This window comes from Pseudophryne corroboree, chromosome 12 (genome assembly GCF_028390025.1).
Source record: "Pseudophryne corroboree isolate aPseCor3 chromosome 12, aPseCor3.hap2, whole genome shotgun sequence".
Classification (NCBI taxonomy): Eukaryota; Metazoa; Chordata; class Amphibia; order Anura; family Myobatrachidae; genus Pseudophryne; species Pseudophryne corroboree.
In genome coordinates, this window is record NC_086455.1 from 160,610,239 (window position 1) to 160,634,304 (window position 24,066).

The 24,066-nt window shown below is 48.5% G+C and overlaps 1 protein-coding gene across 3 annotated transcripts in view; it reads left to right on the plus strand.

The window, feature by feature from the left end:
- Positions 1–23,662, plus strand: part of SLC25A29 (solute carrier family 25 member 29) — a 45,582-nt gene extending 21,920 nt beyond the window's left edge. For all 3 annotated transcript variants that reach the window (XM_063948343.1, XM_063948341.1, XM_063948342.1), the window contains 2 exons: positions 7,629–7,712; positions 20,033–23,662. In XM_063948343.1, the coding sequence (XP_063804413.1) occupies positions 20,066–20,776 (711 nt within the window). In that variant the 5' untranslated portion in view covers positions 7,629–7,712; positions 20,033–20,065 and the 3' untranslated portion in view covers positions 20,777–23,662. The remainder of the gene's footprint in view (positions 1–7,628; positions 7,713–20,032) is intronic.
- Positions 23,663–24,066: the final 404 nt, after the last annotated feature.

The window sequence follows — 24,066 nt, forward strand, 5'->3', positions numbered from 1 at the left end:
GATATGGACACATTTTTTGGTTCCTTCCATGATTGAAAAAAAAACAATCCCTTTTTTTTTTTTTTTTTTTTTTAAGGTGGCGTCCTATTGGGTGGTCTTCCGGGATCCGGTCTGAAGATCGACAGTGTCTAGGTCGACAATGTTTAGGTCTACCACTATAGGTCGACAGTCACTAGGTCGACATGGATGGAAGATCGACAGGGTTTCTAGGTCGACATGTGCTAGGTCGACAGGTCTAAAGGTCGACATGAGTTTTTCACATTTTTTTTTCTTTTTTTGAATTTTTTCATACTTAACGATCCACGTGGACTACGATTGGAACGGTAAAGTGTGCCGAGCGAAGCGGTGCACTAATTTGGGATCCCGGTCACTCTACGAAGAAAACGACACAAAAAAATTAAAAAATCCTCATGTCGACCTTTAGACCTGTCGACCTAGCACATGTCGACCTAGAAACCCTGTCGACCTTCCATCCATGTCGACCTAGTGACTGTCGACCTATAGTGGTCGACCTAAACATTGTCGACCTAGACACTGTCGATTTGATGAACCACACCCCTTCTTCCATGGAGCACACTTTTGCTCAAAAAGTCTTGGATGGTGCCATCAGACACTGACGTACCTTGATCTGAAAGTTCTGCTTGTATCTCTTTTGGAAGTTTTCCATTGGTCATTTTTACCATTCTCATATCCTTATGTTTAATCTGGGGTCAATTATCCTCTTGTGGCCACGTCCAAGGAGTCCCATGGACTTTAAACTTTGTAATAATATTTGCAATTGTAGTCACAGGAACATCAAGCTGCTTGGACTTTGGGGGTCATTCCGAGTTGTTCGCTCGCAAGCCGTTTTTAGCAGCTTTGCACACGCTAAGCCTACGCCTACTTGGAGTGAATCTTAGCTTCTTAAAATTGCGAACGAAAGATTCGCAATATTGCGAAAAGACATCTCTGCAGTTTCTGAGTAGCTCCAGACTTACTCGGCATCTGCGATCAGTTCAGTGCTTGTCGTTCCTGGTTTGACGTCACAAACACACCCAGCGTTCGCCCAGACACTCCTCCGTTTCTCCAGCCACTCCTGCGTTTTTCCCAGAAACGGTAGCGTTTTTTCACACACTCCCATAAAACGCCCAGTTTCCGCCCAGAAACACCCACTTCCTGTCAATCACATTACGATCGCCTGAACGAAGAAAAAGCCGTGAGTAAAATACCTAACTTCATAGCAAATTTACTTGGCGCAGTCGCAGTGCGGACATTGCGCATGCGCACTAAGCGGAAAATCGCTGCGATGCGATGAAATTTACCGAGCGAACAACTCGGAATGACCCCCATAGTCTCATAGCCTTTACCCTTAATGTGCTTGTCTATAATTTTTTCTTTCTGGTCTCCTCAGACAACTCTCTCCTTTGCTTTCTCTGGCCTATGTTCGGTGTTATGCACACGGTGATACCAAATAGCAGTCACTACTTTTTTTTTTTAGCTTCCTGGAGGGTTGGTACCCGCCCTGGTGGCGCTCAGTCTGGGCTGGGGGGAAGTTTTCTCGCCTAAGCTACTTCCAGAAATCTGCTGGGGACCCAGCTCACCATCTCCAGACTGAAATCGGGCTCCAGAGATGGGCCTGCCTAGATCCCCTGACAGGGTTCCCTGCCCACAGAGCTCCAGGAAACCACTCCGCTTGTTGGGAAGCTGAGCTGCTCCTCTCTCTCCCCATGCTACTTTCATGTGGGAGGCTGGAGAGGGAAGGCATTCCGTTTTTGGGGAAAAGGACTGGGGGAATCCAACAGCCTGCACAGTAATGGATTCCCCCCCTCCTGGGACACAATAACCAGTAAGTACATTTTCACTTTAAATCACATTTGAACCTTTAAATTACGGTACATGTACTCTGAACCTGTGCCCTGCACAGGCTCCATATACCCAGGCACTGCAGTGCCTCACCACACAATATATACATTTGAATGTATGGTCATGTTTTTACATATGGGCGTTGGGCTCCCCTAGCCCTGCAGCCTGACTGCTAGGGTTCTTCACAGTGCTGGAGGTATGGGGAGTTAGCTTTCCCCATCCTCCAGCATGCCTCTGCACATAGCCTGACACCGGGGTCCAGGGAGCTGGCTCTCCCTGTCCCCCCAGTGCGGCACTTAGTGGCCTCGCCGCAGTTCTTTGGAGGTGATCCAGGCTGCGGCGCACCCCCATCCTGAAGCCTGGCCGCCGGGGCTCTGTGCTTCCCCGTAGCGCTGGGAACATAGCTCCTGGACCTCAGCGCCCAGTACCCTACGCATCCCCTGCTGCATAGGGAGCCGGCTAGCCTGGTACCTCATGAGCGGCGCATTCTGGGCAGCAGTGGCGGCTTCCTCTCCCCCGGCACACTGAGGGGGATAACTTCACTGTCGCGGGCGCCGGGAGCGGAGCTGCAGCAGGAGCCGGTCTCCCGGCTGCAGCGGCTCCCCCTTCTTCCTCCCAGCGCAGCGCACCGGGGTGAACGTGCATTGCCGCTGCCGCAGGATAGGTCTGGGGCCGCGGCACATAAACATACATTGTTAAACATTTTTAAGCACTCTGCGCCTAGCGCCCATAACATTTTAAAGAAGGCGCCTAGCGCCAGTGCACATTTAAAAGTGGCGCCAAGCGCCTATTGTCCTGCAAAATAGCACCGGGCACTGAGATAACCCTTGGGTGCCACGGCTGCCATTGTCCACGTGGCAGGGGGTCTCCGGCCACAGCCCAAAAGTGGCACATGTACTAAAGAGAGCCTGTTGTCGCTTCACGCTCATGTAATGAATGATACTAATTTGCGTAATGTTGTAGGAAACTCCACACAACGTCTAATGAACGTAGTAATGTAGGAGGTTGGGATTTTGATGTAAAGTTTGTGGTATCCGGTAGATCGATAGACAGTGTCTAGTTAGACAGTCAATAGATAGACACCATATGTTAGACCATGGGTCTTCATCCTGTGGCCCTCCAGCTGCTGTGAAACTACACATCCCAGCATGCCCTGCCACAGTTTTGCTATTAAGGTATGCTAAAACTGAGGCAGGGCATGCTGGGATATGTAGTTCCACAGCAGCTGGAGGGTCGCAGGTTGAAGACCCATGTGTTAGACAGTCATTAGGTCGACAGGGTCAAAAGGTCGACAGGAAAAAGGTTGACAGGGTCAAAAGGTCGACATGAAAATGGTAGACATAAAAAAGATAGACAAATGTTTTTTTTTAAATGTAACATGTTTTTTTTACTATTTCATACCTTCTCTATCCAAGTCGGCATAGAGTTGGTTATAAATCTTGTGGCGAGCCACCGAGCCCGAAGCGTGGCGAGCGAAGTGAGCCCCGCGAGGGTATGCCTTTCTACAATTGGGGGTCCCAGATGACAAAATTATCCACACAAACGCAAAAAAACCAAAACATGGTGTCGACCTTTTGATCCTGTCGACCTTTTCTACTGTACCTTTTTTCCTGTCGACCTAATGTCTGTCTAACATATGGTGTCTATCTATTGACTGTCTAACTAGACACTCTATTATACCACACCCAACGTTTGCACAGTGCACCGTTTCATGTTCCTCCGTCTCTCTGCACATGTCATTGTCCCTCCTGAAAGGAGATCACAGCCGCTCACCGTGATCTGCGGTGGGGAAACCATCTGAGCACACCGGGACAAGTTAGTGTGTTCTATGTGCGGGTTCCGTCCGCTGTGTCAGCATAAATGTAGTTTTCTCTGTCTAATGGTTCTGCTGGTGGCCAGGTTATCACAGGCCGCTACTGCGCTGCACCAGGCCACCGCTACAGCAGACGCGTATTTATGAACGCTGAGATTGGTGCAGTCTTGTGGAATCTGCATTGCTGCAGTTTTTTTTTTTAAGATGAAAAGTAGTCGCTGCTTGTAATTATTTAGAATGGGAACAGTGTTCTTACGCTGCGGCCTCTAGGTCTGGACAATAGATAACTCCTGGAGAACCAGTGTCCTTGGTCGAAATCTCAATTGCTAACTGTTCTCTGGCATCTGTGTTTGTAAGGTTCAAAATGTACCCTTCAGCGTCCTTCAGTAATATCCTGTTGGCACGACATCCTGCAGTCCAGTCATTCCAGCGCTAGGTGACATATTCCCATCATAATACAGAGTAGCTGCACAGTGTCCTTCCAATGGAGGGGCTGCTGCACCCTCATACACATAGCCATAGGACTCCACTACCAGCCTGGTTTACCATCCGGTCAGATATAATCCGATTGTCCTGCAGCAAGAACAAACTTCTGTCTGTAGGGATGAGCAATCCAGTGAGAAGATAGAAGCCAGGAATGTGACGGCAGATAAGGACCACTTGGCCCATCCAGGCTGCCCCTATACATCTGCTAGTGCAAGTTTCGGACATTCTATAAATGCTTAGTGCGTCTGTCCGTGTTTACAGCCGATATGTCTGGAAATGATGCTCCAGACCGATCACTGTGGCCATGCAGGATCCGCCCACAATGACTTCTCTGCTCCTGTGGACAGGAATATGGGTTGGCCAATTAGTAAGTGTGCATGCACAAGATCATTTGTGCATAAACCTTACCGAACATTAGATGGGTCGGCGAAACTGCTGGCCAGGTGTGTACCCAGATTTACGGCCTAATTGAGGCCTGATGGCTGCTCTGTGAATTTGCAGACGTCTGCGATCAGATAGTCGACGCCCAGAAAGAGTGAAAATCCGCCCCGTGCAAGTCTGCGTACGCCGTGTGAAAAGCTTTGCAAACGCCGGTCAGCTACAAATCCATTTGCAACTCACTCACCATCGAATGTTTTTTTCCATCTGTGCAGTGTGTGCGCATCCCAGGACTTACTCCTACAGTGCCATACACACAGGCTGATCGGGCCGGAGCTGATGTCACATACCCTCCCTGAAAACACTTGGGAACGCCTGCGTTTTTCCTGACACTCCCAGAAAACGGCCAGTTACCACCCACAAACGTCCTCTTCCTGTCAATCAGCCTGCGTTGGCCTAGCGATAAAAAAGACTCAGGATTTTTTCACAGTTTGGCCTCGCACCTGCGCATTACGATCCGTACGCATGCGCAGTCGCTCGATAATCGTCCGCCATGCGAATTCGCACAAAAGCGGTCAGGTCTGAATTAGGCCCTTAGTCCCACACGGAACTACATGTTATTCCAGAAAAATGATCCATTGTCCTGTTACATTTTTATCACATTAGCGATGCGACTAAGATGATTGGCGTGGCGAAAGCGCGGAGTATGGGGCTGTTTGGTATGATTTGAGAAGGGAATGGAGATGATATACCGGGTGACGGGGTGCTGGCTGTCAGTAGAACGACAGCGAGTCCCCTCCCCGGCTCGCTGCGTTCGCCATACTTCAAACCTATTCCCACTCTGTTGGTGGCATGGACCCACCAACCAAGTGGGAATTACAGGGGGAGGGGGGGGAGCGAGTGTCGGCATTCCGACCGCTAGCAATATGCCGGCTGTTGGGATTCCGGCGTCGGATCCTGAACGCTCGGATCCACACACCTGGCATTATAACTGCATCCCTTTGAGAAGCGGTATGGAAACTTGTGCAGGAATATATTGTCCTTATTAATTTTGTAACCTGCGCTTTGTTAGTGTTCCCCCTGTACAAGGTGTGCTCCCTGTTAGGTTTATGGTGGTCATTCCGAGTTGATAGCTAGCTGCATTCGTTCGCTGTGCAGCGATGAGGCAAAAAACTGGCACTTCTGCGTAGGCGGCGCAATGCGCACGTACGACGTACTATTACAACGAACTATGTAGTTTCACACAGGGTCTAGCAAAGCTTTTCAGTCGCACTGCTGGCCGCAGAGCGATTGACATGAAGGGGGCGTTTCTGGGTGTCAACTGACCGTTTTCAGGGAGTGTTGAAAAAAACGCAGGCGTGCCAGGAAAAACGCAGGCGTGGCTGGGCAATCGCAGGGCGTGTTTGTGACGTCAAAACAGGAACTGAACAGTCTGAAGTGATCGCAAGTGCTGAGTAGGTTTTGAGCTCCTCTAAAACTGCACAAAAAAACTTTGTAGCCGCTCTGCGATCCTTTCGTTCGCACTTCTGCTAAGCTAAAATACACTCCCAGTGGGAGGCGGCATAGCGTTTGCACGGCTGCTAAAAACTGCTAGCGAGCGATCAACTCGGAATGGCCCCCTATGTGTATGGAAGGAACAGTGTGATTGTGTATGGGATTGTCTTCTGGATAGAAAGCTCTCCGCCCCCTTGTACCTTAGGAAGCGGAACATTGTGTACTCAGTCCGGAAATAGTGCATTGTCTTACGGAACACTGAGCCGTCTGATGAAGATAAAACCGGATAAACGTGTGACAAGATTATTTGTTCATGTTTCCTTGAGGAATTTCCATTGGTCTGAGCCTCTGCCCCCTCGCCTCTAAAACCAAGCCACTGATTGGCCGAGCAGAGCAGCTCCAAGTGGCGCGTGCATGCTTTCTATACAGGCGTCTGCATGTGCAGCTTTTTACGGCTAAACCGCAATGTTTTTTGTCCTGTGTTGTAACCTTTAAAGTCCTGTTGTGTAAGAAGTGTAACTATTGTGCAGCCTGACACAATAAGAAGTGTGCTTTTGGCCTGTGTTATTGTAAGACCGGATCAGCTGGCAGAGCGAGCTTCACAGCAACGTTTTCCTGAACCCTGGAGAATTTATATTGCTAATCCTTGCTATGACTTTCAGTGGTTACAAAAGGCGTGGCCTGCTGGGAGATGGGCGTGGCCACATTGGAGGAAATGGACATGGACCCTCATTCCGAGTTGTTCGCTCGCTAGCTGCTTTTAGCAGCATTGCACACGCTAGGCCGCCGCCTACTGGGAGTGTCTCTTAGTTTAGCAGAATAGCGAACGAAAGATTAGCAGAATTGCTACTAAATAATTCTTAGCAGTTTCTGAGTAGCTCCAGACCTACGCACAGATTGCGATCACCTCAGTCCGTTTCGTTCCTGGTTTGACGTCACAAACACGCCCTGCGTTCGGCCAGCCACTCCCCCGTTTCTACAGACACTCCCGCGTTTTTCCTTGGCACGCCTGCGTTTTTCCGCACACTCCCAGAAAACGGCCAGTTTCCGCCCAGAAACACCCACTTCCTGTCAATCACACTACTAACACTTCAGCGTGGAAAAAACGTTGTTCGCTCGTGAGTAAATCTACTAAGTTCTTAGTAAAATTACTAAGCGCATGCGCTCTGCATACCATGCGCATTTTCCACCTATTCGCTGCGTTGCGGAATGAGGGCCATTGTTCTGAATGGTGGGAGGCACAGTGGTTATTATACTACTCTTTATTATTTGTCCTATCATGGAATTAAACTATGAGGATACCGACAGTCCGAGTCCCAACATATTCTGAAGGTAAGTACTGGCCTTGGGGCCAGGCACTAGGGGGGGGGGGAGTTAGGCTGCAGGAGTGGGGGATGTTAGGGCTATGGGTAGGATTAGGGTAAAAATACTTACCACAATCCGTCGGGATTCTGACTGTCGGGATCCTGCTTTCTGTATTAAAGTTCAGTTCCACTGATACAAAGGTTCAACAATAACAAGAAGTGTCTTTATTACTGCAGTGTCATGTGGTGACAGCTGATGTAGTGTGACCTGTCATACTGGAGTGTAATGGAATGTCATTTTTTTCTTTTAGGTGCGACTGCAGGTTCAGAGTGTGTCAAAACCCCTTTACCGTGGGACTATTCATTGCTTTCAGTCCATCATCAAGCAGGAGACGGTAAGTAATCGGTCTTAAACCTGTGCACATTAATTTATGTACAGAGGTCTGAACAATCTTTTTGGCTGAACCAATATTTATAAAACATAACCTGTAAAATCACAGAAAGTCACAGACGCAGGAGAGTGCAGCCTGGAGAGACTAGGAGCCAGTGACATCACTGAGACGCAGGAGAGTGTAGCCTGGAGAGACTAGGAGCCAGTGACATCACTGAGACTCAGGAGAGTGCAGCCTGGAGACACTAGGAGACGGTGACATCACTGAGACACAGGAGAGTGCAGCCTGGAGACACTAGGAGCTAGTGACATCACTGAGACGCAGGAGAGTGTAGCCTGGAGACACTAGGAGACAGTGACATCACTGAGACGCAGGAGAGTGCAGCCTGGAGACACTAGGAGCTAGTGACATCACTGAGACGCAGGAGAGTGCAGCCTGGAGACACTAGGAGACAGTGACATCACTGAGACGCAGGAGAGCGCAGCCTGGAGACACTAGGAGCTAGTGACATCACTGAGACGCAGGAGAGTGTAGCCTGGAGACACTAGGAGACAGTGACATCACTGAGACGCAGGAGAGTGCAGCCTGGAGACACTAGGAGACAGTGACATCACTGAGACTCAGGAGAGTGTAGCCTGGAGTCACTAGGAGACGGTGACATCACTGAGACTCAGGAGAGTGCAGCCTGGAGTCACTAGGAGACAGTGACATCACTGAGACGCAGGAGAGTGCAGCCTGGAGACACTAGGAGACAGTGACATCACTGAGACTCAGGAGAGTGCAGCCTGGAGACACTAGGAGACAGTGACATCACTGAGACTCAGGAGAGTGCAGCCTGGAGACACTAGGAGACAGTGACATCACTGAGACTCAGGAGAGTGCAGCCTGGAGACACTAGGAGACAGTGACATCACTGAGACTCAGGAGAGTGCAGCCTGGAGACACTAGGAGACAGTGACATCACTGAGACGCAGGAGAGTGCAGCCTGGAGACACTAGGAGACAGCGACATCACTGAGACTCAGGAGAGTGCAGCCTGGAGACACTAGGAGACAGTGACATCACTGAGACTCAGGAGAGTGTAGCCTGGAGACACTAGGAGACAGTGACATCACTGAGATGCAGGAGAGTGTAGCCTGGAGACACTAGGATCGAGTGACATCACTGAGACACAGGAGAATGTAGCCTGGAGTCACTAGGAGACAGTGACATCACTGAGACACAGGAGAGTGTAGCCTGGAGACACTAGGAGACGGTGACATCACTGAGACGCAGGAGAGTGCAGCCTGGAGTCACTAGGAGACAGTGACATCACTGAGACGCAGGAGAGTGCAGCCTGGAGACACTAGGAGACAGTGACATCACTGAGACTCAGGAGAGTGCAGCCTGGAGACACTAGGAGACAGTGACATCACTGAGACTCAGGAGAGTGTAGCCTGGAGACACTAGGAGACAGTGACATCACTGAGATGCAGGAGAGTGTAGCCTGGAGACACTAGGATCGAGTGACATCACTGAGACACAGGAGAATGTAGCCTGGAGTCACTAGGAGACAGTGACATCACTGAGACACAGGAGAGTGTAGCCTGGAGACACTAGGAGACGGTGACATCACTGAGACGCAGGAGAGTGCAGCCTGGAGTCACTAGGAGACAGTGACATCACTGAGACGCAGGAGAGTGCAGCCTGGAGACACTAGGAGACAGTGACATCACTGAGACTCAGGAGAGTGCAGCCTGGAGTCACTAGGAGACGGTGACATCACTGAGACTCAGGAGAGTGCAGCCTGGAGTCACTAGGAGACGGTGACATCACTGAGACGCAGGAGAGTGCAGCCTGGAGACACTAGGAGACAGTGACATCACTGAGACTCAGGAGAGTGCAGCCTGGAGACACTAGGAGACAGTGACATCACTGAGACTCAGGAGAGTGTAGCCTGGAGTCACTAGGAGACAGTGACATCACTGAGACACAGGAGAATGTAGCCTGGAGTCACTAGGAGACAGTGACATCACTGAGACACAGGAGAATGTAGCCTGGAGTCACTAGGAGACGGTGACATCACTGAGACACAGGAGAGTGTAGCCTGGAGTCACTAGGAGACGGTGACATCACTGAGACACAGGAGAGTGTAGCCTGGAGTCACTAGGATCGAGTGACATCACTGAGACACAGGAGAATGTAGCCTGGAGACACTAGGAGACAGTGACATCACTGAGACGCAGGAGAGTGCAGCCTGGAGACACTAGGAGACGGTGACATCACTGAGATGCAGGAGAGTGTAGCCTGGAGTCACTAGGAGACGGTGACATCACTGAGACACAGGAGAGTGTAGCCTGGAGACACTAGGAGACTGTGACATCACTGAGATGCAGGAGAGTGCAGCCTGGAGTCACTAGGAGACTGTGACATCACTGAGATGCAGGAGAGTGTAGCCTGGAGACACTAGGATCGAGTGACATCACTGAGACACAGGAGAATGTAGCCTGGAGTCACTAGGAGACAGTGACATCACTGAGATGCAGGAGAGTGCAGCCTGGAGACACTAGGAGACGGTGACATCACTGAGACACAGGAGAGTGCAGCCTGGAGACACTAGGAGACAGTGACATCACTGAGACGCAGGAGAGTGCAGCCTGGAGACACTAGGAGACGGTGACATCACTGAGATGCAGGAGAGTGTAGCCTGGAGTCACTAGGAGACGGTGACATCACTGAGATGCAGGAGAGTGCAGCCTGGAGTCACTAGGAGACGGTGACATCACTGAGACACAGGAGAGTGTAGCCTGGAGACACTAGGAGACTGTGACATCACTGAGATGCAGGAGAGTGCAGCCTGGAGTCACTAGGAGACTGTGACATCACTGAGATGCAGGAGAGTGTAGCCTGGAGACACTAGGATCGAGTGACATCACTGAGACACAGGAGAATGTAGCCTTAAGTCACTAGGAGACGGTGACATCACTGAGATGCAGGACAGTGGAGCATGATGTCATTAGGATCCAGTGACTACATTCTCCACCCTCCTCCATCTCAGTGATGTCACTGGCTCCTAGTAACTCCGAGCTGCATCTCAGTGATGTCACTGGCTCCTAGTGACATCATGCTACACTCTCCTACATCTCAGTGATGTCACTGGATCCTAGTGACATCATGCTCCACTGTCCTGCATCTCAGTGATGTCACTAGGAGCCAGTGAATCCACTGAGACGTAGGAGAGTGTAGCATGCACTCACTAGGAGCCAGGGACATCACTGAGATGTAGGAGAGTGTAGCATGATGTCACTAGGAGCCAGTGACATCACTGAGACGCAGGAGAGTGCAGCCCGCAGTCACTAGGAGCCAGTGACGACATTCTCCACTCTCCTCCATCTCAGTGATGTCACTGGCTCCTAGTAACTCCGAGCTGCATCTCAGTGATGTCACTGGCTCCTAGTGACATCATGCTACACTCTCCTACATCTCAGTGATGTCACTGGATCCTAGTGACATTATGCTCCACTGTCCTGCATCTCAGTGATGTCACTGGCTCCTAGTAACTCCGAGCTGCACTCTCCTGCATCTCAGTGATGTCACTGGATCCTAGTGACTCCAGGCTACGGTCTCCTGCGTCTCGGTGATGTCACTGGCAAGAGAGTGTAGCATGCAGTCACTAGGAGCTAGTGACATCACTGAGACGCAGGAGAGTGTAGCATGATGTCACTAGGAGCCAGTGTAGGAAAGTGTAGCCAGTGACCTCACTTTGCAGTGACCTTAATAATTGGATAACCATTTTGAAACAATATAGGTGCAATGTGTGGGCTACTGATGCACTTCAAAGTAATTTAAATGACATTGGGGATTATTTTGATTTGTTAGCAAACAAAAAAAGCTTATTATTGGGCAAAACCATGTGCACTGCAGGTGGGGCAGATATAACATGTGCAGAGAGAGTTAAGGGGGGTACATACGGAGAGATCCGTGCTGAAATTCTAAACAATCTGACTAGATTTCTTAGCATTTCAGGACGGATCTTTCCGTGTGTATGCCCCCCAGCGATAGCGATGCGCGGCCCTGCGCGTCGCTATTGCTGGTGCTAGATTGGCCTCAATCTAGCACATCACTCATTTCACCCGCTGGGTGAAATGAGTGTCCCCCACTCGCTCAGCACACATCGCACTGCGCTGAGCGGGGGGAGAGATGTGTGCTGAGCGGTCTGTGCTAGATCGCTCCGCACACATCTCTGGGGACATCTCCCCGTGGGCTCGGGGCTTTACATTTGGGTGGGTTATATTGTTTCTGTGCAGGGTAAATACTGGCTGCTTTATTTTACACTGCAATTTAGATTTCCGTTTGACCACACCCCACCCAAATATAACTCTCTGCACATGTTACATCTGCCCCACCTGCACTGCAACATGGAATGAGTGTTTGTTTGTTTGTTTTTTTGGATTGCTAACAAATATGAATAAGGCCCATTGGCCCTCATTCCGAGTTGATCGTTCGCTAGCTGCTTTTAGCAGCATTGCATACGCTAGGCCGCCGCCCTCTGGGAGTGTATCTTAGCTTAGCAGAATAGCGAACGAAAGGTTAGCAGTTCTGCTATTAAATATTTCCCTGCAGTTTCTGAGTAGCTCCAGACCTACTCCTAGATTGTGATCACTGCAGACTGGTTCCTGGTTTGACGTCACATACACGCCCTGCGTTCGGCCAGCCACTCCCCCGTTTCTCCTGGCACGCCTGCGTTTTTTAGCACACTCCCGGAAAACGGTCAGTTACCACCCAGAAACACCCACTTCCTGTCAATCACTCACCGATCAGCCGAGCGACTGAAAAGCGTTGCTCGGCCCTGTGTAAAATTGCATAGTTTTGTGTGAAAATACTTAGCGCGTGCGCCATGCGGCCCATACGCATGCGCAGAATCGCCCATTTTTAGCCTGATCGCTATTCTGCTAAAAACGGCAGCGAGCGAACAACTCGGAATGACCACCATTGTCCAAGTCATCATTCATGTTTAAATATGAAGGATAGAAACTCTTACTCTTAATAGCGTTGTCTTAAAGAGCTGCGTAGAATACGTGTTAAATGGGTATCCGGTCTCTAGGTCGACCACACTTAGGTCGACAGTCACTATTGGTCGACATGCATTAGGTCGACAGGGTTTCTAGGTCGACACGACAAAATGTCAACATGAGTTCTTAAAAAAAAAAAAAAAAAATTTCCTTTCATTATTTTTTTTACTTTTTCATAGTTTTACGATCCTGGTGGGCTACAATTGGGGACGGTAACCTGTGTCGGGCGCAGTGAGGCACCTTGCCCGCAGTTCGCTCGCCATGCGAAGGGACATGGTGCACTAATTGGGGTTCCCGGTCACTCTACGAAGAAAACGGCATTAAAACATTTAAAAACCTCGTGTCGACCTTTTGTCATGTCAACTTATTTTGGGTGTCGACTTAGTTACTGTCGACCAATAGTGGTTGATCTAGACCAGTGGTCTCCAACCTTAATTGGGGTGTGAGCTACTTTCGGAAAATAAAACCTCTGAAGGAGCTACCCCCTCTCCCCAACGCACATGCGTTCCTGCGAAAGTGGGTGTGGCCTCACAACTACAAGTAATGCCCGCCGCATAGTGCCAGATACACAAATAATGCCCCTTAGCAGTGCCAGATACACAAATAATGCCCCCAGCAGTGCCAGATATACAAATGATGCCCCCCCCCGCAGTGTCCGATACAGTGCTAACTCTTGCTGGCTTCTTCTTCTGCTGCCGGAGCTGCTCCTCTCCTGTGAAGTCCAGAGAGTGGCTGCGGTGAGGGTGACAGAGTCTCCGGCGGCGGCGGGCGTTTAAAATATGGTGCCGGTAAGTGAGCCAATCAGGTGCCGCCACTGCTGGTCCACGAGCTCTGATTGGCTGACTGCCGGCACCATATTAAAAATGAAGGGAGGAGGAGTGCCAATGATTGCCCAAGCCTGTGCGCTCTGTGAGCTACCGAAAATACTACGGCGAGCTACCGGTAGCTCGCGAGCTACGGGTTGGAGATCACTGACCTAGACACTGTCGACCTAAGTATGAACCACACCCGATAAATGCACTTTATTTTTTCTCTCAGTGGTTGATGAAATCCCATTGGTTCTTCTTGCAACATGCAGACTTGTAGATAGCCACTTCCTTGTGAAACGCTTGGCGGTTCCAAACTCAAAAGCAAACCGAAAAAGCCAAAATAGTGCAACACCATTATAATGCAAGGTGATGAGCGGGATGTAATAAAGTGCGGGTTCCCGGCCGAAGTCGGACTTTTTTTTAAAGTGGCAATCAAGTACAAGGCAAAACCATGGCTTGTAAATGACTGCTGCTTTAAAAAACGTCCGACTTCGCCCCGGGAACCCGCACCTCCAGCCAACTCGCACTTCATTACATCGGCCCCACGTTGTAAAAAAAATTGCCTCAGTGTCTTTGCCTTGTGTTTCATGAATGGTGCGCTATACAAGAGCGTGCTGTACCCACAGATACTGCATGACTGCTGCTGTTTGCCTCCAGTGGTTTTGTGAATAGAAATGCGCCCTTCCGTCTCTATGTTGAGATATGTCTAACTGGACAAGCAGCATTACTTCCACGTCCGGTTTCCACGTTTATACCTAGGTCCCATGATTGCATACAGACGTAGCTAGGTGCTGTCATTAGCGAATATTACCCTATTCATAAACAACACAATATCACAAAGTGCCATATACATAAGGGGCTGTGTTACTAATGCCCCTTTCACACCGCACAAATAACCCGGTATCGACACGGCATATTGCCGGGTCGACACGGGTCAGCGTGCGGCGTGAAAGGGGCATAGCCGAAATCCCGGGTCACCTGACCCGGCAATTCAACCCGGGAATAAAGCAGTGTCAGTGGCTGCGTAAACGGGCTCCCGGGTCGATGCGTTCCGGTGACCCGTTTACTACAGCAGGGAGAGGCGGCGCAGAGATGATCTCATCTCCCAGCTCCGCCCCCACCGCCAGCTCCACCCCCCGCTGCTATGGCAACCCGCACGGCAATATTGCCGGGTCGGGGAAGCCTGCAGCAGCGGCCAATGCCGTATCCCACCCGGGAATTGGAAACGGGTCCTTCCCGGGTGGGATCCGGCATTTGGCGGTGTGAAAGAGGTATAATATGAAACTCACATTTTCAATACAACATGAAATACAAACTCCCCCGAGTGTGGATCATAGAGTCGACAGTAACTAGGTCAATTTTTTTTTGGGTGTCGTTTTCTTCATAAAGTGACCGGGAACCCCAATTAGTGAACCATATCCCGTCGTATGCTTCGGGCAAATTGCCTCGCTCCGCTACCGCTGCGTGCGGCACAGGTTACTATTCACAATCGTAGTCCACGTGGATCGTAAAGTATGAAAACGTTCCAAAAAGGTTTCAAAAACAAAAAACTCATGCGTGTCGACCAATAGTGGTCAACCTAAGTGCTATTGACCTAAAGACCGGATACCAACGTCCCCACATCGGTTATTTACCACTCTATAATCCAATGAAATCTACTTTTCCGCAGTCGTACAAATGGAATTGACAAATGAGTAAGCATGCAGCCAATCAGAAGTGAGTAGACTGCTCTGCTGATGTCATCATTATTGCGTATCTTTACACAAGGCCTCACACAGGTTATCTAATTTATGGCAGCCATAGTTTGTGTACATTGGGATGTTTCCGTATGAGCTGTGTACACGGTACAAAAAGAGTCAACAGCACTTGGAATAGGGAACATTGAACTCGCTACACACAAGCTTTCTTATGTAACACTGGATGTACCCGGATGCAGTACGGTATGTCCTTCTAGTAGTCATGTTGTAAACATGGCAGCATGGTGGTGTAGTGGCTAGCCTTACTGCATCGGTACGGAGGTCACAATTCCCAGCCAAGACAGGTTAGTCTGCTTCTTCCAAAAAAAAAGAAAAAAAGAAGCAGTGTGCCCCATGTGGTAGGAAATAATAGGATTTTAATTACCTACCGGTAAATCCTTTTCTCGTAGTCCGTAGAGGATACTGGGGATCCATTTAGTACCATGAGGTATAGACGGGTCCACTAGGAGCCATGGGCACTTAAAGAATTTGATAGTGTGGGCTGGCTCCTCCCTCTATGCCCCTCCTACCAGACTCAGTCTAGGAAACTAGGGGTCATTCCAAGTTGATCGCACGTAGCAACTTTTTACTGCCCGTGCAATCAACTAGACGCCGCCTATGGGGGAGTGTTTCTTTGCATAGCAAGGCTGCGATCACTTGTGCAGCCCTGCTATGCAAAATATTTTGTTTGTGTGAAACAAGACCAGGGTACTTAGCCTGTGTGATGAATCCAGCGTTGCAGGTCCCAGAATTGACGTCAGACATCCGCCCTCCAAACGCCTCGACACGCCTGCGTTCGAATCTTCATGCCCAGAAAACGGTGAGTTGACGCCCCGGAACGCTTTACTCCTGTCAATCTTCTTGCGGTCGCCGCTGCGACCGTTTTTTTCGCTAGCGGTGTCACTGGTCGTCGCAGGGCAACGACGCGCCTGCGCAATGCGGGCGCAGCGCATGCGCAGTTCCGACCTGATCGCACGGCTGCAACGAAGCGCAGCGAGCGATCGGGTCGGAATAACCCCCAGTGCCCGAGGAGACGGACATACTTTGAGAGAAGGATATAAAAGGATAGTGGTGATATTCCGAACCAGCACACACAAACAAGAGGAAAGCCATGCTAACCAAACTTGGAACAGCAACGGCTGAACCAAACAACAATACTTTACCAAGTAACAGTGCAGGACGAACGAAGCACTGGGCTTTGAAGTAACAGAGGTGTCCGTAACAACCGGAACCACAATTGGTTGGTTTATGTGAAACGCCGACACCACCTTAGGAAGAAATTGCTGACAAGTCCTGAGTTCAGCTCTGTCTTCATGGAAGATTAAATAGGGACTCTTAGAGACAATGCCCCAGTTCCGACATACGTCTTGCAGAAGCCAAGGCCAACAGTGTGATGGTTTTCCACGTAAGATATTTTACGTCTACCTCCTGTAAAGGTTCAAACCGGTCCGATTGGAGGAACTGCAGCACCAAATTGAGATCCCAAGTTGCTGTGGGAGGCACAAAGGGAGGCTGGATGTGCAGAGCCCCTTTCAAAAACATCTGGACCTCAGGAGAGACGCCAATTGTTTCTGAAAGAAAATGGACAAAGCCGAAATCTGGACTTTTTATGGAGCCCAGACGTAGGCCCACATCCACACCCGACTGCAGAAAAAGCAGGAAACGTCCCAGATGAAATTCCCCCGCAGAATATTTTTTGCTCTCACACCAAGAGACTCATTTCTTCCAAATACGGTGGTAATGTTTAGACGTTACCCCCTTCCTGGCTTGGATTATAGTCGAGATGACCTTGTCAGGAATCCCTCTCCTGGCTAGAATCAGCCGTTCAACCTTCATGCCATCAAACGAAGCAGTGTCAAGTCTTGATAGACGAACAGCCCCTGTTGCAGGAGATCATTGCGAAGAGGTAGAGGCCACGGATCTTCTAGGAGCATCTCCAGAAGGTCCACGTACCAGGCCCTTCTTGGCAAATCCGGGGCAATGAGAATTGCTTGAACTTTTTCCCTTTTTATTCTTTTCAGAATTCTTGGGATCAGCGGAAGTGGAGGGAACACGTACACCATCTGATAGACCCATGGAGTTGTCAGAGCGTCCACCGCCACTGCCTGTGGCTCTCTCGACCTGGAACAATACAGCTTGAGCTTCTTGTTGAGACGAGAGGCCATCATGTCGATTTGTGGACATCCCCATAAACGTGTCAAGCACCTGAACACCTCCGGGTGAAGGCCCCACTCCCCCGGGTGCAGGTCGTGTCTGCTGAGGAAGTCTGTTTCCTAGTTGTCTACTCCCGGAATGAAAACCGCGACAACACCACAGCGTGTTTTTCTGCCCAGAGGAGAATTCTAGATACCTCTGACATTGCTGCTCTGCTCTTCGTTCCTCCCAGTCGGTTTATGTACGTTACTGCCCTCACATTGTCCGACTGAACCTGAATGGCCCGATCTTGAAGAAGATATGAGGCCTGCAGAAGGGCGTTGTATACAGTCCTAAGTTCCAGAATGTTGATTGGAAGGACGACTTCCTGACTTGACCATCTTCCTTGAAATTGCACCCCCTGGGTGACCGCTCCCCAACCTCTGAGGCTTGCGTTTGTGGTTAGCAGAATCCAATTTTTGATCCAGAACCTTCGGCCCTTGATTAGGTGAGAAGTCTGTAGCCACCACAGAAGGGAGATCCTGGACTTTGGCGACAGACGGATCCTCTGGTGCATGTGAAGATGCGATCCGGACCATTTGTCCAACAGTTCCAGCTGGAAGGGACTCCCCTGAAACCTTCCGTACTGAAGCGCCTCGTAAGAGGCCACCATTTTCACCAGAAGGCGAATGCATATATGCACCGATATCCGGGTTGGCTTCAGGACATACCGAACCATCGACTGGATTACTATTGCCTTTTCCAACGGAAGAAAAACTTTCTTTGACTCTGTGTCCAGTATCATTCCCAAAAATGGAAGCCTCCGAGGTGGGCTCTAAATGAGATTTTGGAAGATTTAGAATCCACCCGTGATCCAGGAGTAATCTGGTTGTGAGACCAATGCAGGATGTGGGCCAGAGTTTGTTTTTGTGGACAAATGGCAAGGGACTGAGACTCTTGTTTTTGGGGACTGAGTCTCTGTTCATATTCTCATCCACAGACACTCGTTAAGTATTCCGTCTTTCTCATTGCGGGACAATTTATTAGAGATATTTGAAATCATTCCCTTGAGGGAATCCAGCCACGCTGGTTCAGCCCCGCTAGTCTGAGAAGGTGTACTACATTGAGTACACAGTAGTGAGCTCCCTGGGGAAGAGGAACACTCCACCGTACATGAAACACACTCTTTGCCTGACATAATGTAAATGTGACAACACACACACACACACACACACACACGGTTAAAAGCACAATGAACCCACAAAGAGCCCTTCCAGGGAGACACAGAGTATTTTGGAGCCAGCCCACAGCGCCCTTATCGCTAATGCCAAGCTTAGCCGGGTCGCAGACTAAGTACCCAGATTGGGGACTTAGTACACTAATATCACTCCCCTCCCCTGCTATGACCCCCTGGTACCGCTGAGGTAATCTGGAGTCACAACGGAGGAGCTGCGCCTCCCTGTCAGTCAGCGTCTGTGTCCACTGCAGAGGGAAAATGGCGCTGGTGAGCTGCTGTATCCTCTCATAGTGAAGCCCTGCCCCTTCAATGGCGCACGGTCTTCCCACTTTTTTTTTTATACTGGCTGAGGAAATTTTTGAACCGGTTTAAGGCTGTGTTTGCCAGTGGGGGTACTGTGTACAGTGTACTGAGTCTCAGTTGTGTACTGTGTCTGGAGACGCAAACCGCCCCGGTTAGAAGCCGTACCCTCGTGCCGCCATAATGGCCAGCGACCCGCTAGCCGGGACGGCGGCTTAGTACTCGCCACTCTTCTTTCTTCTGGCTCTGTTAGGGGTGGCGGCGTGCTGCGGGAATGTACGCTCGCTGTGGTGGGGCTTGCGGAGAGTTCCCTCAGGAGCTAGTGTCCTGTCAGCGGTGAACGGCACAATTAACCCTTTGGGAGGTTGGGCCGTTTTCCCCCTAAGTCCCACGAAGCAGGCAGGCTGGTGCCATCCAGCCCTGCCTGAAAATAACAAACGGATTAAAAAAATGCAGAAAACTCTTCAGGAGCTTCCATAAGCGTGATCGGCTCCTCCGGGCACATTTTCTAAACTGAGTCTGGTAGGAGGGGCATAGAGGGAGGAGCCAGCCCACACTATCAAATTCTTAAAGTGCCCATGACTCCCAGTGGACCCGTCTATGCCCCATGGTACTAAATCGATCCCCGTATCCTCTAGGACGTAAGAGAAATAGGGGCAGATGTATTAAGCCTGAAAAAGGGATAAAGCAGTGATAAGTGATAACGCACCAGCCAATCATTACAGGTTTGGAAAATGACAGTTAGTACTGATTGGCTGGTGCGTTATCCCCTTCCATTTACCACTTCTTTATCTCTTCTCCAGGCTTAATACATATGCCCCATAGAGTGCAAGCTACACTGGGGCACAGATATACTCTCTGCAAAGCACTGCCTAATATGTGTGTGCGATATACAGTAAATAACTGATCATAAATAATCAGTGCCCATTTTTTTTTTTTATTTATCTGTAATGTAAGCTGTATACTTAAACAAGCCTTGACTTAGAATTTGTTGGGTTTTTTTTCACAGTTTTTATGGCATTATATTGTTAATTATTATGTCTGTTTTTTTATTTTAGGCATGGGGGCTGTACAAAGGAGTCGGGTCACCAATGATGGGACTGACCTTCATCAATGCTTTTGTGTTCGGGGTGCAGGGAAACACCATACGATACCTCGGCAGGGATACCCCGTTAAACCAGTTTCTGGCCGGATCAGCGGCTGGTGCCATCCAGTGTGTAATCTGCTGTCCGATGGAGTTGGCAAAGACCAGGATGCAGCTGCAAGGAACCGGAGAATACAAATCCCGCTCTAAAAACTATAAGAATTCTCTGGACTGTTTGGTAAAAATCCACCGCAAGGAAGGGATAAAGGGCATCAACCGAGGCATGGTCACTACATTCCTTCGGGAGACGCCAAGTTTTGGGCTCTACTTCTTGACGTATGATTATCTGACCAGGTACCTTAGCTGCGAAATCAATGATGGCCTTATTATTCCCAAGCTGCTGTTTGCCGGAGGCATGTCGGGCATTGTATCTTGGTTATCAACCTACCCGATCGACGTGATCAAATCGCGGCTACAGGCCGATGGCGTCGGCGGTGTAAACCAGTACAACGGAATTCTGGACTGCATCAGAAAGAGTTATGAAGTAGAAGGCTGGAGGGTATTTACTAGAGGTCTGACCTCCACCTTGCTCAGAGCATTTCCCGTCAACGCTGCTACCTTCGCTACCGTCACCATGTTCCTCATGTATATGCGATCAGAAAACACGATCAACGAATGTGACGCCGGACCGGCAATACAACAACCGACAAGCATGTAAACTTTACTGCAGCATGCCTGAACAGATCCCGTCGTAGAGTTATTTTTTTATATATATATATAAGCGAGTTGTATAAATATACTGTACATAAGTGATATGTATAATTGGTATATATGCATTTTAGACAGGCTTTCGTGTCTGCGGTGTAGAATGTGGCCTTCTTTTGGAATGTAGTCCCACAGCCATCAAGAATGTGCCGTCATCGTTGTGGAATCTACTTTTAGTGCAAGTAAATCTCATTTGAGATTATGGTATTTGGGAAAACTGACAGCTAGTTTGTCAGAGTCCTGAATCATTGCTGGAACATTGTAATGTTACAATATATGATTGTAAGGGAAGTATTGTTGCAGTGTGTTCTGACAAACTATTGTTCATGAGTAATATACGCGTGTCAGTATGTAACATATATAGGCTCCAGCTAGCCACACGCATCATACTTTCTGAAATGTTAACAGACTGATGCAAAAAAACAAATAACAAATACTTATATGAGACCCTAATCACTCAAAGCTGGATGTTTTCTTTTTTTCTTTTGTAGACCACATTACTCAGAAGTTATTTATTAAACAAAAACACTTGAGTCATGCAATACCTACAGATATCCTGCAGGTGGCACTGTTGCAAAGAAATGAAATATCCGAGTAATGGCCCTCATTCCGAGTCGTTCGCTCGGTATTTTTCATCGCATCGCAGTGAAATTCCGCTTAGTGCGCATGCGCAATATTCGCACTGCGACTGCGCCAAGTATCTTTGCTATGAAGATAGTATTTTTACTCACGGCTTTTTCATCGCTCCGGCGAACGTAATGTGATTGACAGGAAATGGGTGTTACTGGGCGGAAACAGGCCGTTTTATGGGCGTGTGGCTGAAAACGCTACCGTTTCCGGAAAAAATGCAGGAGTGGCCGGAGAAACGGGGGAGTGGTTGGGCGAACGCTGGGTGTGTTTGTGACGTCAAACCAGGAACGACAAGCACTGAACTGATCGCACAGGCAGAGTAAGTCTGGAGCTACTCTAAAACTGCTAAGTAGTTTGTGATCGCAATATTGCGAATACATCGGTCGCAATTTTAAGATGCTAAGATACACTCCCAGTAGGCGGCGGCTTAGCGTGTGTAACTCTGCTAAATTCGCCTTGCGACCGATCAACTCGGAATGAGGGCCAATAAGTCGACATTTATACATTTTTGTTTTTGCTGCAAAACATTGTTTCGTTGTTACATTGCAATTCAGACAAAGTTTTGTTTGTTTTTTACATTTTTTTTTTCTGTAGTAAACTTCCATTCCGCTTAAATACCTGCACAGGTACATGGTATAGATTTCAAATTTGGCTGCTTTTATTACATACACTATTGAAAGGCCTATTTTGTGAGCTTATGTGAATATGGCTTTAAGATAAAGGCTTTTAATGTCAAATATTTATTTTTACATATGGTATTTTTTTTCCAGCTGGTTACAAGTTATTTACTGTGCACTTTCTAAATGGCATAACCTGGTCTTATCTTGTTTAATTGTATATTTATGAAACGCTGGACAGATCTTTATATTGCTGAAGCAGCATATGGACATAGAAATATGGGCATTCTCATTAATTTAATAACCAGGGATGGTTCGATACATGAGGGATGTGGGGATGACTTTTATACCAGAAATAATGCAAGTTGTGATCGGGGTAATTTAATGGTCTGCTAAGGCTGCTTACTAAGACTATGGGGTATCCGTAATGAAGAGCTGGCTTTGCCACTGTAAAAATAATAATAATAAAAATGCTTTTAAATCCAGTGGCAAAAAAAGCACAAAAAAAATCTGCATTACGCTTACCCGTTTGCTATTTTAAAAAGAAACCATCACTTTATTTTATACACAGGCCGTTTCTAGGTAAAAATGGAGTATACGGCCTGCCAAACTTTTTTTTAAAGATAATTGGGTGAATCTGTTTATTTTTAAGACCGTTTACAGAATAGTAAGTGACCACTGGCCATAAGATACTTCAGACTTGTAATTTTAGATCAATACTGCTAGACTGTAAAGAGAAACATGTGTAAAGGGCCCTACACACTGGCCGACCCGCCGCCGAGCTGCCCGACAGCGGATACGGCCGACGAGCGACCCGGCAGCGGGGGGGCAGTGACGGGGGGAGTGAAGTTTCTTCACTCCCCCCGTCACCCGCCTGCATTGAAGTGCAGGCAAATATGGACGAGATCGTCCATATTGGCCTGCATGTTCAGCTGACGGGGGACCAGCGATGAACGAGCGCGGGGCTGCGCATCGTTCATCGCTGGAGTCTCCACACTGAAAGATGTGAACGAGTTCTCGTTCATTTATGAACGAGATCGTTCATATCTTTCAAAAAATCGGCCAGTGTGTAGGGCCTATAAGATTGTGGCCAGAAGCAGAATATTTGCATAAAATTGTGGAGTAGGACTCAGTGTGACAAAGCTAGGCAGGGGAAAGACGCAGGGGTTGTAATTTTAATTTTTGTGCCCAACCCAGGGGGCATATAGTGCAGTACTGTGAATGGGGAGCACTATATAAATGATTTATATTCCATTTTATAATCTGAGATCGGTTATTCGTTTGTGAAATCCAGACATAAACAAAAATACACTGTTTTGTTGTTTTGCAGGGAAAGGTGCAATAGTTTTTGTTTTTTGGTTTCTCTCAAAGCAGAAAGCCATTTTTATTTTTCATCATGACAGTATAACGTTCTGTTTTTGTTTCATAAACTTTGAACTGCTGTTTTTTGCTCCAGCCTATAACTGCCGCTGCTCATAATTATGTTGGTGACTCTTCAGTGTGTTGGAACATTTACCACCCCTGGAAAAAGATTATTGTATGTTGAAATAGATATGACAAATAAAGGTCCATTTTTTTTATTTTCCAGAAAATCTGACCTATTTCTCTTTTATCCTCATTCCATTCCGGGCACTCGTTTTATGTTATGCTGTTGGTTGTGCCCAGGTATTGCGCTTCAGTCCTCTGACAATTATCACTCTCTCACTAGTCCCAACTCCAAAAATGTGCGCACGTTATGTGAACGAATGTGCAGAAAAGAAATGGTTCCACTGACATCCGGACCTGCAACCGCTGCTGCCATAAATCCTCTGCTGTATAAAGTGCTCCTAGTTGGATGTCCGTTATTGCAGATACAGGGGTAAACGTAATACGGTGTGAGAAGTCATAAGTGCAGGAGTTTGTGCGAGAATGCCTGTATTTTTAAAGCGGCAATCATTTTACAGGTTGTTTTTTGCATTGTAAATTATTGGCGCTTTAAAAATATGGGCAATCTCGC